The 12,671-nt window shown below is 42.0% G+C and overlaps 1 protein-coding gene across 1 annotated transcript in view; it reads left to right on the top strand.

The window, feature by feature from the left end:
* Nucleotides 1-9,087: 9,087 nt before the first annotated feature.
* The window catches only part of LOC122553027 (metabotropic glutamate receptor 1-like), a 64,060-nt gene continuing 60,476 nt past the window's right edge, over nt 9,088-12,671 (top strand). The window contains exons 1-2 of the mRNA XM_043696456.1: nt 9,088-9,144; nt 10,480-10,726. Coding sequence (XP_043552391.1) covers nt 9,108-9,144; nt 10,480-10,726 — 284 coding nt within the window. The 5' untranslated portion in view covers nt 9,088-9,107. The remainder of the gene's footprint in view (nt 9,145-10,479; nt 10,727-12,671) is intronic.

Raw genomic sequence — 12,671 nt, forward strand, 5'->3', positions numbered from 1 at the left:
TCTTTCTCTGTCCCAGTGTTACTACACAGTGCTACCTACAGGTTGCAGCTTGATGCTGGAAGGCTGGTGACTTTCCAGAAGGGAAAATGCAGATGACTATGCAAGATTATCTCGAGCAGCTCTGGGTCTTGTGAGCCAGATTTTGACAATATAACACGGGAGGTGGCAGTGTGATTGACATGCAATAGGAAGGGACCAGCAGATTGGCGATGGTGGACACTGGAATACTGTTAGCTTGAGAAGAAATGATGGGACTGTGGTGCATGAAGCAGTGTGAGAGGTTAGCAGCGTACTGCATAGGACACAGTCTTTGAGGATGCATTCACTGAACTTGACCATCCATGTGAAGTCATTGCACTTTTCCCAGGAATGTTGCCAAGTCCTCAGGGCCAGATTCCCATTCTGATTTCATCAATGGCTTCCTGATCCCTGTAGGAACATGCTGTCACTCCTTCCCTTGATTCCCATCTCTAAAGTGGCAGAAAGACCCATTTGAAAATTGGTTCTCTGTGGATACATTTTTTGTTCATCACCTTGCAGCCAAACCTCCCTGAAACTGCTCCATCCATCAGGATATAAGGGACTATTCCTGGGATAAGCCAATCAATCTTTAGTCTCTAAGTAATGTTGCAGGGCCAGTTGCCAGTGCTAAAGTCAATGTAGCTAACAGTAATGCACATTTACCATTCAGTAAAGCTTGAGGTATTACCATGTACTCCCATGTAATGCAGATGTAGCAAAGCTTGCCATTAATTAATAAATAGTACACCTTAATAAAAACCAAAAGAACTACAGATGCTGGAAATCAGAAACAAAAGTAGAATTTGCTGGAAAAGCTTGGTCGGTCTGGCAGCATCTGTGGAGAGAAATCAGAGCTAATGGTTCGGGTCGAGTGACCCTTCCTCAGAACCATTCTTAGGAAAGGTTAACATTTTAGCACACCTTAATTGTTTATCAACATCAAAAGCATCTTTTACTGGAAATTTTTGTATTCCCTGTATTACTAACTTAGATAACACCTAATAAGAGAGATTGGAGTAAATCGACCCAAGGCATCGCAGATGGTTCGTGTGGGCACAACAATCATAAAATGTTGGCAGAGGTAGGATGCGAAGTGGAAGAACTAACCACACATGCTGATGGGTCTTTTGTTGAGTGTGTAGCAAGTCAACAGTGAACCTATGACCATGGCTGATCTGCCCTAACATCTCCATAATGTCAAAGTTCAGGCAAGTTATGACATACCTCTGGGACTGGTGGGACTTAAACCTGGATCTCCTGGTCCACAGGTAGGGACATGACATTACATCAGGTGAACCCCATACAAATTTTTTTTTAAACAACGTTATTCTGGTTCACTGGGGTAGCGTGCCAAAATTAAGCCCAACTATTCTCAGAGTTGTCACAAATGTGAAAAAGTTTCATAAAAATACCCAAAGTCTCCAATTACCTGACTGACGAACTCAGGTTAAAATAAAATACTCACGCACATCACATTTCTATACTTAAGAAGGAAACAACAAACAAATTGCCTTTAACCAATGGCAATAAGGGAAAAGAATTGCAAATTTATAACTCTATAACTTAAACGCTATCCCTTCTTAAATTTATCCCATAACAAATAGACAGGCATACGAAGATAGAGAACATATTAAGGGTAGAACAAAAAGATGACCAGGGAAACACAGTTCAATAGCACCAGTCAGAACCACAATGAGTTGGGTTTTTTCCAGTTTCTTCCAATTTACTTTTGCTCTTTGCTGCTGACACAATGTTATTTACACATCAATGCTCTCTTTCATTTACTTGTTGAGAATTCATCCTTTCATTATGTTTGAAGGTATTTACAGGAGGGATTTACAGAGAAAACTGAATGGAAAATAGCCAGCTGATTCCAGAGACTTTGTAATACGTCCATGTGGGAGGGAGAGACAAACACATTTTTTATGCCTTTTCTTTGCAGGCTGATGTTTATCTGCAGCAACAACTCCACACCATCCATGGCCACTTGGTCAGGGGTCAATCAGCATGTTGTTGTCAAGCTGTTTTCCCTTGGTTTAGAACCCATCTACTTCTGCTCTCACTGTTCCAGGATAACACAACATTGTATACAACTCACAATGTGCTCCAGTAAACATGACATTTTCAAAACTATGGCCATCACTTTGCACAGTCTCCTTGGTTTCAAGCAGTATCTTCCTTTTTCACATCCACAATCCAAAAACAAAGGAAATAAAAAGGCTGTAATATTACAATGTGATTCGATTCACTGTGGCACCTACATGGCCATCTTGCTGTCTCTCCTGTGAAGTGCCTTTATTTTTTTTACAACATTAAAGGTGTGACAGAAATGCAAGCTGTTGTTGTTGATGATACCATCCATACAGAGGAGTTCAACTATCCCTGACTTATTTCGGGAAGAAAATCATGTCAATTGATATCTTGTATTTGTGCTCAGCTCCCAGGAAGATAGACCCTACTAAAAGTGGCTGAAGATTTACCAATGATTCATCACAGCTTTGTCCACCCTAACTGACTTCATAAATGGAAATTCTAAATGAATCAAAATTGAAGCAGTGACTCCACAAGCAATGGGCTGGAAAGCAATAGGTGCTAAGGAGGGAATAACAATCATTCATCAAAAGTTGGATCATCAACATGCAGCTTTAACCAATTAAACCAATTACTAATACAAGTCAACCACCCCTTTCCTCTTTCCCCATCTCCCCCTCACTTTTGATGGTTGGCTTTACCCATAATGGGCTCTGCTTGTAAACACTTTAATTGGCTACACGGGTGATTACTGGTCTTGATTAATAGTTTAAAAAGAAAAGCAATGGTTTTATGTTGGTGGGAAAGTCACCCATACATGATAGACTTCTGCGTAAAAGGAAACTAAAAGTCAAATCCAGAAAGCTCTTGTGGCGTATTGGTAATGTTTCTACCATGATCCAGAGGCCTCGGTTCAAGTTCCAACTGCTCCAGCTGTGTGTCCTTAAGACCAGAAGACATGGGAGCAGAAATTAGGCCGTTTGGCCCATTGAGTCTGCTCCCCCATTCAATCAGGCTGATAAGTTTCTCAAGTCCATTCTCCTGCCCTCTCCCCATTAATTTTGATCACCTTAGCAATCAAGAACCTATCTATCTCTGTCTTAAATCTGTGTCGTAACATTCCTACACAAGTTGGTTAGAAAATATCAACAGAAGGTAAAGGCTATTGTAATAATGTCTCTGAGCTAGGAGACCTTGCCTCAGGTTCCATCCAGCTGTGTGTAATAACATCTCTGAACAGGTTGTTTTGGAAAATGTCAATGTAGTTCCAAGGAGGCCAATGGCATTGGCGTATTTGAAGCATTAGAGTTGGTTTTAAGTATTCTGACTTCAAAAATATATTAACGGATGAGGAACACTGAGGAAAATGACAAGATGTAAGGTTGTAACTTCGGAATACTGAATCACATAAATCATTGAGGGAAAAATGAATTGAAAGACGTATTGGATAGGATTACTATTTTGATGTCGACACATAAAGAATGAGCCTGTATTTATTCTATTTGCACTGTCCCAAAGTGTTTCATAACAGGATAAGTTCTTCTCACATCTGTGAAGTACCTTTGATTGTTTTCCCTGTTGGGGGTGCAATGTGAATCAAGGTGATTTTTTTTTAAGGTTTGGTTTGTAGACAAACCTAACAGACTAAAAGGAACAGCTCGTGGATTATTCTGGAACACATCAGAATTAAATATGAATCACTCCTCCAAGCAACTGAGGAAAGAAGTTACAAATGGCATTCTGTTCACTTTCATCACTCTGACCTAATTGACAGTAACAGCTGGGGCCTCAATATTGGGCACTCTAATGAGTAAGAGCATTACAAAGAATAGATCAGTTTCTGGCATGCATAGGATTGTGGGTATACAAGGTGCCATTATTGACTGTTTCCTGGAAATATTGACATGTTGGTCAACCAATAGTGACAGCATATGAACAGGACGGTTGGAGGTGGAGGATCAAATACTGAAAGCTCCCTGAAAGAGTTGGCAGCCTTGTATGCAGCGAATGAAGGAGTCATCTGGCAATTTTGTGTTGTAGTTGAGGGATGAATGATGGGGAAACCAGAAAAGAACTCTCCTGCGTTACAGTGTGATCATTAATTTCCACATAAGGTCTTGATGTAATATTTCATCCAAAGGATAAGCAGTTCCAACAGTACTAACCTTGATGTGTGGGCCTGGATGACGTACTCAAGTCTTAGGGCAAAATCTTATGTCTATTTAGATAAGTATCAATTTTGTCAAGTTTTGTGGAAGGTTTTTTTCTGTGACGGCTAGTGAGTTTTCTTCAGCTATTGTCCCAAACTCACCTCATTAACTATCTAACAGGCACCCTTCTCATCTGATGCTACCTGAACTTTACCAGTCGCCATGCACAGATGAACTCACAGTTGCTGGGATATCCCTCACCATCTTCAACAGCCTGTTATATAGTCTGGAGCTTCCCTGCATGGCTTGTTACCTTACTTCAGAGGTGCCAGACAAGGGGGAAATGATGCCCATTTTGCACCCAGGGATCTGAGGGTCCTGGTGAACTGGTGGTGCATAGCAAGGATCTCCTCTTCCCCTAGGACTGGCAGAGGACACCAATCAGCAACTGTTAGCCTGTCCAAGGCTGCCAGCCAGTCATTGTGGTCTTTAGAGAATATCCAGGAGTGAAGGATGAAGGTCAGTGACGTCTGCTCAGCCAGGGTAAGTGCCATCTTCTCTGTGCTCCCTCACACTCACTCCCATCTCTGCCCCCAGTACTCATTAGGTACTATATCAATAATAAGGTCACTGTGGAATAAAATGCACTCAACAAAATGGATCAATATTGCAGTTTTAAAACCTGCCAGAGAATGGAGATATCTCCAAATTAAAATGGATAGATGGCAGCGGTCAGCTCTCTGATTGTCCTAAAAAAAAGGATCATGCTCTAAGAAACTGTTGGACAAACTGGAAAAGGACACTTGGAAAGCAGGAATATAATGTATTATCATTTTGTATATTTCATTATGTTTGTTTTTCATTATTATATAAATTGACTTTATTTAAAAAGGGAAATTGTTATAATATAATATGGTCTGAAGAAATACCTGAGACCTGATGAAATGGGGGAATAAGTGATGTATGTTATTGTGTTATAGAGTCATACAGCACAGAAACAGACCCTTTGATCCATTCATCAAAGCCAACCAAGTTTTCCAAACTAAACTAGTCCCTCTTGCCTTTGTTTGGCCCATATCCCTCTAAACCTTTGTTATTCATGTTCTTGTCCAAATATCTTTTAAATGTTGTAACTATACATCTAGTTTTAAACCCCCTCTAGTCTAGGGAAAAGACTTTTGCTACTCACCTTATTTACGCCCCTCATGATTTTATAAGCATCTATAAGGTCATCCCTGAACCTCCTACACTCCAATGAAAAATGCTCTAGTCTATCCAGTCTCTCCTTATAACTCAAACTACCCAGTCCTGACAACATCCCTGTAAACCTCTCAGATGCCTTTCCAATTTAATAATATGCTTCTTATAGCAGGGTGACCAGAACTGTATACAGTTTTCCAAAAAGTGGCTTCACCAACGTCCTGTACAACTGCAACATGACATCCCAACTCCTATAATTAATGGTCTCAGCAATGAAGGCAAGCGTGCTAAATGCCTTCCTAACCATACTGTCTTAGTTGGGGAGCTAGAAATCAGTGGTGTGTGAGTTTTATGGAGTGTGTTAACTGAAATGAAGTTGTAACTAAAAATGTGGACTTGGACCAGAAACATTTATCATCCAATGCATAATATCTCAGAGCAGGGAGAACAATGCAACACAGCAGCAAGCATATTCCAAGCTTGTCTGATGCAGTATTGGATGCCATGACCTTATGAACAGGAAAGGGATTCTTTGTTCACGTGAATCCAGAAACATTAAGAAGTCAGAGGCCATAGACAGCCATCACTGCCTAAGCAGTCTGGCACCAAGGACCTGACTACAATGTAAGGAGGAGAAAGTGAGGACTGCAGATGCTGGAGATCAGGGTCAAGAGTGTGCTGCTGGAAAAGCACAGCAGGTCAGGCAGCATCCGAGGAGCAGGAGGATTGATGGGCATTCTCCTGCTCCTCAAATGCTGCCTGACCTTCAGTGTAAGGAGTGTTTGATGGCCTCAATTAAGTTTAGTATCAAATGCTTTTCTTCACAAACCATATCTTTTCAATCAAACACTCTCATACCTTTCCATTTCCTGCTTCTCACTTCACTCATTTACCAGCATTCTCTATCAAGTATCATGCACATTCACAACCTCATATTACACTCTCACATTTGGCACTGGTGCCAAGCTCACATTCACATAACCCAGCTTGGACGCATGGCAAAATGTTTAAATATGACATGCCCAGTGTTCAAATACATTGCACCACACCCGACGACACACTACCCTCACTCTAACTGGCCAAGGGGCTCCAAGTACACAAATGGCAACCTTTAATCGGCAGGAGACAGCCATTGCTGGATCCCCACCCAGCACAGGTGTGCTGCCCATCATTGGCAAAGGCATAAAAAGTTGTAGCCAGCAGCAAGTTTTAAACCATAGAAGGAAATTGTTCACTCCTGGCTAATCAAGCCTCTCATATCCCAATTTTTTGTCATACGATCTCTTCTGATTTGCAGGCACAAATGGTTTAAGCCCGCATTTTCCCTCCTCCTTTCCCACCAACTTCACCCTTACACCTTTCTCCTTCCCGATGCCACGAGCAATGGCATCACCAAAGGATTGATGTGGAAACATGGCATCCAAGAGGAATATGACACTGGTACTGAAACATCATCACTCACTCTCACAGTCACCACTCAGAAATTGGCACAGTGAGGCTAGTGCAGACATGGGATCTGTGTGTAGCCAGGGAACAGGGAAAGGAGAATGTAAGTACTAGCTCCCCAGTGGGCCAGGTTTGACTGCAGAGCGCTCAGATGAGATTTCAATGGGGTGGCCATTTGGTTGATGGCTGTTGCACATTGAAAATGCTTAGTGTAATGGTAGACCTATCAAGAAGTCCATTGTCACTGTCAGGGAGTTCAGTACCAACCTGACATAGGCCATTACACAGAAATCCATGCTTATTATTTCCAGCTGTGGTAGTGAAAGCAGCTTTGGATCCAACCGTTCAGCCTCTCTTTGATGGCTGACATATTGGTTCCTTTTCCAGCACAAGCTGAAATCACCTAGTGCAAGCTCAGAATGAAGAAATGAAATAGGTCGTTCCCATTGCAGGTCTGGCTTGCTGCCGGTGCAGGTTCATGTTGTCTTGGCTGAGGATGCCAGCTTTCAATGGAGCTGACAGTGTCTCACAGCAGTTCTGCAAACTGTGGATAATGAACTGGGAGGTTTGAGCAATGTCACCTTGATCCAGCATGGCCAGAATAAATGATTTCAGGACAATGGTCACCTTTACCAACACTAGCCAGGGCAATGATAGCTGCTAGCTTAGATTGAAATCAGAAGATGATTCCAGGAAGATCTGAATAGATAAGACTTCCTACTTCCTACTGTGCAGATTGTGTTCAATCTCCCTCTCATGTTATAACAAGTGGAAATTAGAACTATAGCATGCAGTGCTTGGAACTGGTAATTAGATTAGATTCCCGACAGTATGGAAACAAGCCCTTCGGCCCAACAAGTCCACAACAACCCCCAAAGAGCAACCCACCCAGACCAATTCCCCTACCCTATATTTGCCCAACTAACACTATGGGCAATTTAGCATGGCCAATTCACCTGACTTGCACATTTTTGGATTGTGGGAGGAAACCAGAGCAATCAACCAGAGTGTTTACAGTCACAATCACTGACTCTCCAACTGAATACCATTTCATGTCAACATCACCAACTGTGACCAACTCAGCAAACCACCAAATATTTCTACAAGCTCCTCCAAACAGTAGACAGAGAGTGAACAGCAACAGACCTGCGAGCTGGTGATGAAACCTTCAAACAGCTCTGGGTCAGTGAAATCATATTCAGCCACACGCCTTTACAAGAGGACATTAACTGGAGCAGTAAAACCATTGTCGGTGTCACGTTGGAGTTACCCACTGACCACGTCCAAAGCGTCAACTCTGCTCACTTCTGGTGTGTGCTGCCAATACCCAGGGTAACACCTTGATTGAGGTGGTTTTCAGCACAACCATGTTGCAAATGCACATGCACACAACGTGACACACAGTTTAGAGTCAGAATGAGGCCTGCAGTGCCAAGATTGCATAGACAAATGTTGCAGGCAGAATATCATATGATATTCTGTACCCCATATGGACACAATGTCCTGAAGTACACTCCTGGGATGGAGGGGTGCTTAAAGGATTGGATCCAGGACATGTGGCATTGATTTGCTTTTTAATTATCTTTAGCTTAGTGCATGGTGACTTAACTTCCATGTTCAAAAAATTAAATGGAATCAAGCAAATGGACACAGAGAAATTATTTCTTTTAGTGGGAGAGTATAGGGCAAAAGGGGAAGTTCTTAAAATTGGAGACCGACTGTTCAGGAGAATCAAGAAGCAATGCTTCGTGCAGAGCGAGTTAAAATCTCAAATTCTCTCCCTCAAAAGGCTGTGGATGTTGGGTTCTTCAATTAAAACCTTTTGAGATTGAAATCAGTAAGTTTTGGTTGGGTAAAGGGTACTAACAATTACACCATCAAATTTGTTAGAGGATGTTAAAATGCAGCTCAGTTGTGATTTAATGGAATGGCAGAACAGGTTAAGGGGATGAATAAATATCTCCTGTTCTAATCGAAATGTAAGATCTACCCTTTGATGGTTTGCTATGAAATTGGCAGAAACATGAACCTGAGCTGTGAGATCACTGAACGAGGAAATCTGGGAGCACACTGCAGTTTCTCAACTATGTACTGCTACACAGCTGAGACTGACAATCACTCCCACATCTCCTCCTTCTATAAAATTGACCAAAGTGCAATTCCAATGAAAAGAAACGTAGTAATGCTAACATTTCTGCACAGACAATCAGAAGCTCTCAGAGACAGGGGGCATTGCAGTCAGTCAGAACATACAACACGATGAATCACAAAGCCAGAAACTGGAACAGCTGTGCAAGTAATTTACCTTCTATTGTCAACCTCTCTAACTCTCTGTACACTTTTTTTTAATCTTGCTTTCAGCCTCCAAACTGTCAAACTACATGGCATTCACAAGCCAACTTAAGGTTTTAATACCCCGAAAAAGCTTGTGTGAATTACATAGAAGTACATCAAATTTACAGCATAGAAACAAGGCATTTGCTTTCTCTAGTCATTGCAAGTGTTTATTCCACCTGATCCTCAGGCCTTATGCTCTACCTGATCCTTCTCAACCCCTTCTTTATCTAATCCCATCACTTGATCCTTCTGTTTCTTTCTCATTCATGGACATACCGAGCTTCTCCTTCAAGGTATCTCTGCTATTTGCCTCAACTACTCAGATGATAGCAGATTTCATTCAACGTGTAAAGATAATTCTTTTGAATTCTTTATAGGATTTATTAGTGACAACAGGCCGAAGGCAGCAGTGTCTCTGAATTCAGTCTTATTCCTGAACAGAGGAATGTGATTAGCATCCCTTGCCTTCCCTCCTTTGTGGGAAGTTTCAAATTTGCAATTGATATATTCTCTTGGAGATTTCCAACAGCAGTATGTGGACCCACGATGATTAACTGGGTATAATTACTGCTCAATATCTAGTCAAACAACAGCAAGAAAACTCTTCAGTTATGAAACAGAAAATGTTGGAGGAACTCAACAGGTCTGGCAGCATTTGTGGAGAGAGAAACTGAGATAAGATTTTGAGTCAAATATAACTTCCTCAGAGCTGAGTGATTCTCTACGTTAGCTACGGCAATCCTACATTTGCCTCTGCATATATTTCCCTTACCTTCCAAAAAGGGGACTGATAAACATCTATATTAAGACAACTGTAACTGGTAATAACATCCAAGTATTTCTCATCTCCCTTTTTATCCAATGGAATCTGTCTCAGGTTAACACAGGAAACCAACACGTGTCAGTCTAGTGTTGAACAGGTACTTTGTGGATGCTATTTCTTGCCGCCACTTCCACAATTCTGCATTCACTCTTTTACCTTTCCCATTTCAATGGTACAGTTGACTGTGTCTATCTCCGTAGACTGGCATATTAGCACTAATGGAATCCATTATTTTGTGATGCATTGTGAGGGAGTAATTACTGTTTGTCACTTTAATGGTAAAAGAACATCAGAATCAAATGGAATCCATTTGTGAAATTGCCATGACAAGATGGGCATCCCCAAATCATTCCTTTCAATTTACCTTCTCTTCCCTTATTTTTTCATAGGGATGCAGTGATTAAAAGTAGCAAAATCATTGAGTAAAATTGTAACGTGAGTCACTGATGAAAATCTGTTTCTCTTCCTCAGGGAATGAAAGTTTAGCAGAAAATTATGTACAAGACAGCAAAATGGGGTTCATCATCAACGCCATTTATGCCATGGCCCACGGATTGCATGACATGCACAAAACACTCTGTCCAGGTCACTCCGGCCTCTGTGAAGCAATGAAACCTGTTGATGGCAAAAAACTCCTACAGTTTCTAATAAAGACTTCATTCATTGGAGTTTCCGGTGTGGAAGTGTGGTTCGATGAGAATGGAGATTCTCCAGCAAGGTAATATCAGTGCAAAAGGAAACTTCCAGTGTGTTATTTGAGATGAATAATTTAGGATGAATATTTGGCAGGAAAAAAGTTATTTGGCGATGTTTACTTGTTCCGTTTTATTTGGAGTGTGTCATTTGGGGAGTTTACTTAAGATAAGAACAAGAGTAGGCCATTTACAGCTTTGTCTCTGTTCGAACTTTAATGTGATCTGTAACCTTACTATATAATACCTGCCTCCACATCTTATCCCTTAATGTCTTAAGATTAATAAAAATATATCAATCTCAGATTTAAAATTAAAAAAGATTCCACCATCCTTTGTGAGTGGAAGTGTATCTCACCTTCACTCCTAAAATAAAATACACAACAGATCAACATTAACCCCTTACTTTTAAATTGTGACCCCCTGGTGCTAGAGTCTCCTCCAAGAGGAAACATTCTTTTGACATTTACCCAATGATCTCCCTCTCAGGATCTTAAAATTTCAATTAGGTCACTCCTGACTCTTTTAAACTTCAGAGGATACATGTCTTGCCTTACAAGACAATCTGTTACATTCCATGGATCAGTCGAGTAAACCTTCTTTGAACTATTTGTAGTTTATCAACATCCTTCCTTAAGTACTGAAACAGCCATAGATACTTCCTGACTTGAGGAATATTTCCAACAAGGTCTTTTTCTTCTGTATTCTTTTGCTCACTCTTGAAAGACCTTGTTTTATTTTTGTTTTAGCTTTGTCTCATAGTCCCAGATTCTCCAACCAACAGAAATTGTTCCCCTCAATTTACCCAACAGTTCCCCTTAATATCTTGTAAACGTCATCATCCTGTAATCATCTAAATTCAAGGAAATACTGTTCGTGAATTATTCTGTTTATGGATGTATAAACTGTAATACCTAGGTAAAAACAATGATTGCAGATGCTGGAAACCAGATTCTGGATAAGTGGTGTTGGAAGAGCACGGCGGTTCAGGCAGCATCCGACAAGCAGTAAAATCGACGTTTCAGGCAAAAGCCCTTCATCAGGAATACAGGCAGAGAGCCTGAAGGGTGGAGAGATAAGTGAGAGGAGGGTGGGGGTTGGGGAGAAAGTAACATAGAGCACAATAGGTGAGTGGGGGAGGGGATGAAGGTGATAGGTCAGGGAGGAGGGTGGAGTGGATAGGTGAAAAAGAAGATAGGCAGGTCGGACAAGTCCGGACCAGTCATGGGGACAGTGCTGAGCTGGAAGTTTGGAACTAGGGTGAGGTGGGGGAAGGGGAAATGAGGAAACCGTTGAAGTCCACATTGAATGCCCTGGGGTTGAAGTGTTCCGAGGCAGAAGATGAGGTGTTCTTCCTCCAAGATTCTGGTGGTGAGGGAGCGGCGGTGAAGGAGGCCCAGGACCTCCATATACTCGGCAGAGTGGGAGGGGGGCGTTGAAATGTTGGGCCAGAGGGCGGTGTGGTTGATTGGTGTGGGTGTCCCGGAGATGTTCCCTAAAGCGCTCTGCTAGGAATGGTCCAGTCCCCCAATGTAGAGGAGACCGCATCGGGAGCAACGGATAGGATAAATGATATTAGTGGATGTGCAGGTAAAACTTTGATGGATGTGGAAGGCTCCTTTAGGGCCTTGGATGGAGGTGAGGGAGGAGGTGTGGGCACAGGTTTAGCAATTCCTGCGGTGGCAGGGGAAGGTGCCAGGATGGGAGGGTGGGTTGTAGGGGGGGCGTGGACCTGACCAGGTAGTCACGGAGGGAACGGTCTTTGCCCGAAACGTCGATTTTGCCTGTCCTCGGATGCTGCCTGAATTGCTGTGCTCTTCCAGCACCACTGATCCAGAATCTGGTTTCCAGCATCTGCAGTCATTGTTTTTACCTCGTTGATTTTAACCCTACTGCGAATCCTCTTGCAAGGATGCCTGCCTTGAAGAAGTTTTCCTCCTCTCTCTACAAGAATCTCAGGGAGTCCCTCTC

This window comes from Chiloscyllium plagiosum, chromosome 9 (assembly GCF_004010195.1).
Source record: "Chiloscyllium plagiosum isolate BGI_BamShark_2017 chromosome 9, ASM401019v2, whole genome shotgun sequence".
NCBI classification, from domain to species: Eukaryota; Metazoa; Chordata; class Chondrichthyes; order Orectolobiformes; family Hemiscylliidae; genus Chiloscyllium; species Chiloscyllium plagiosum.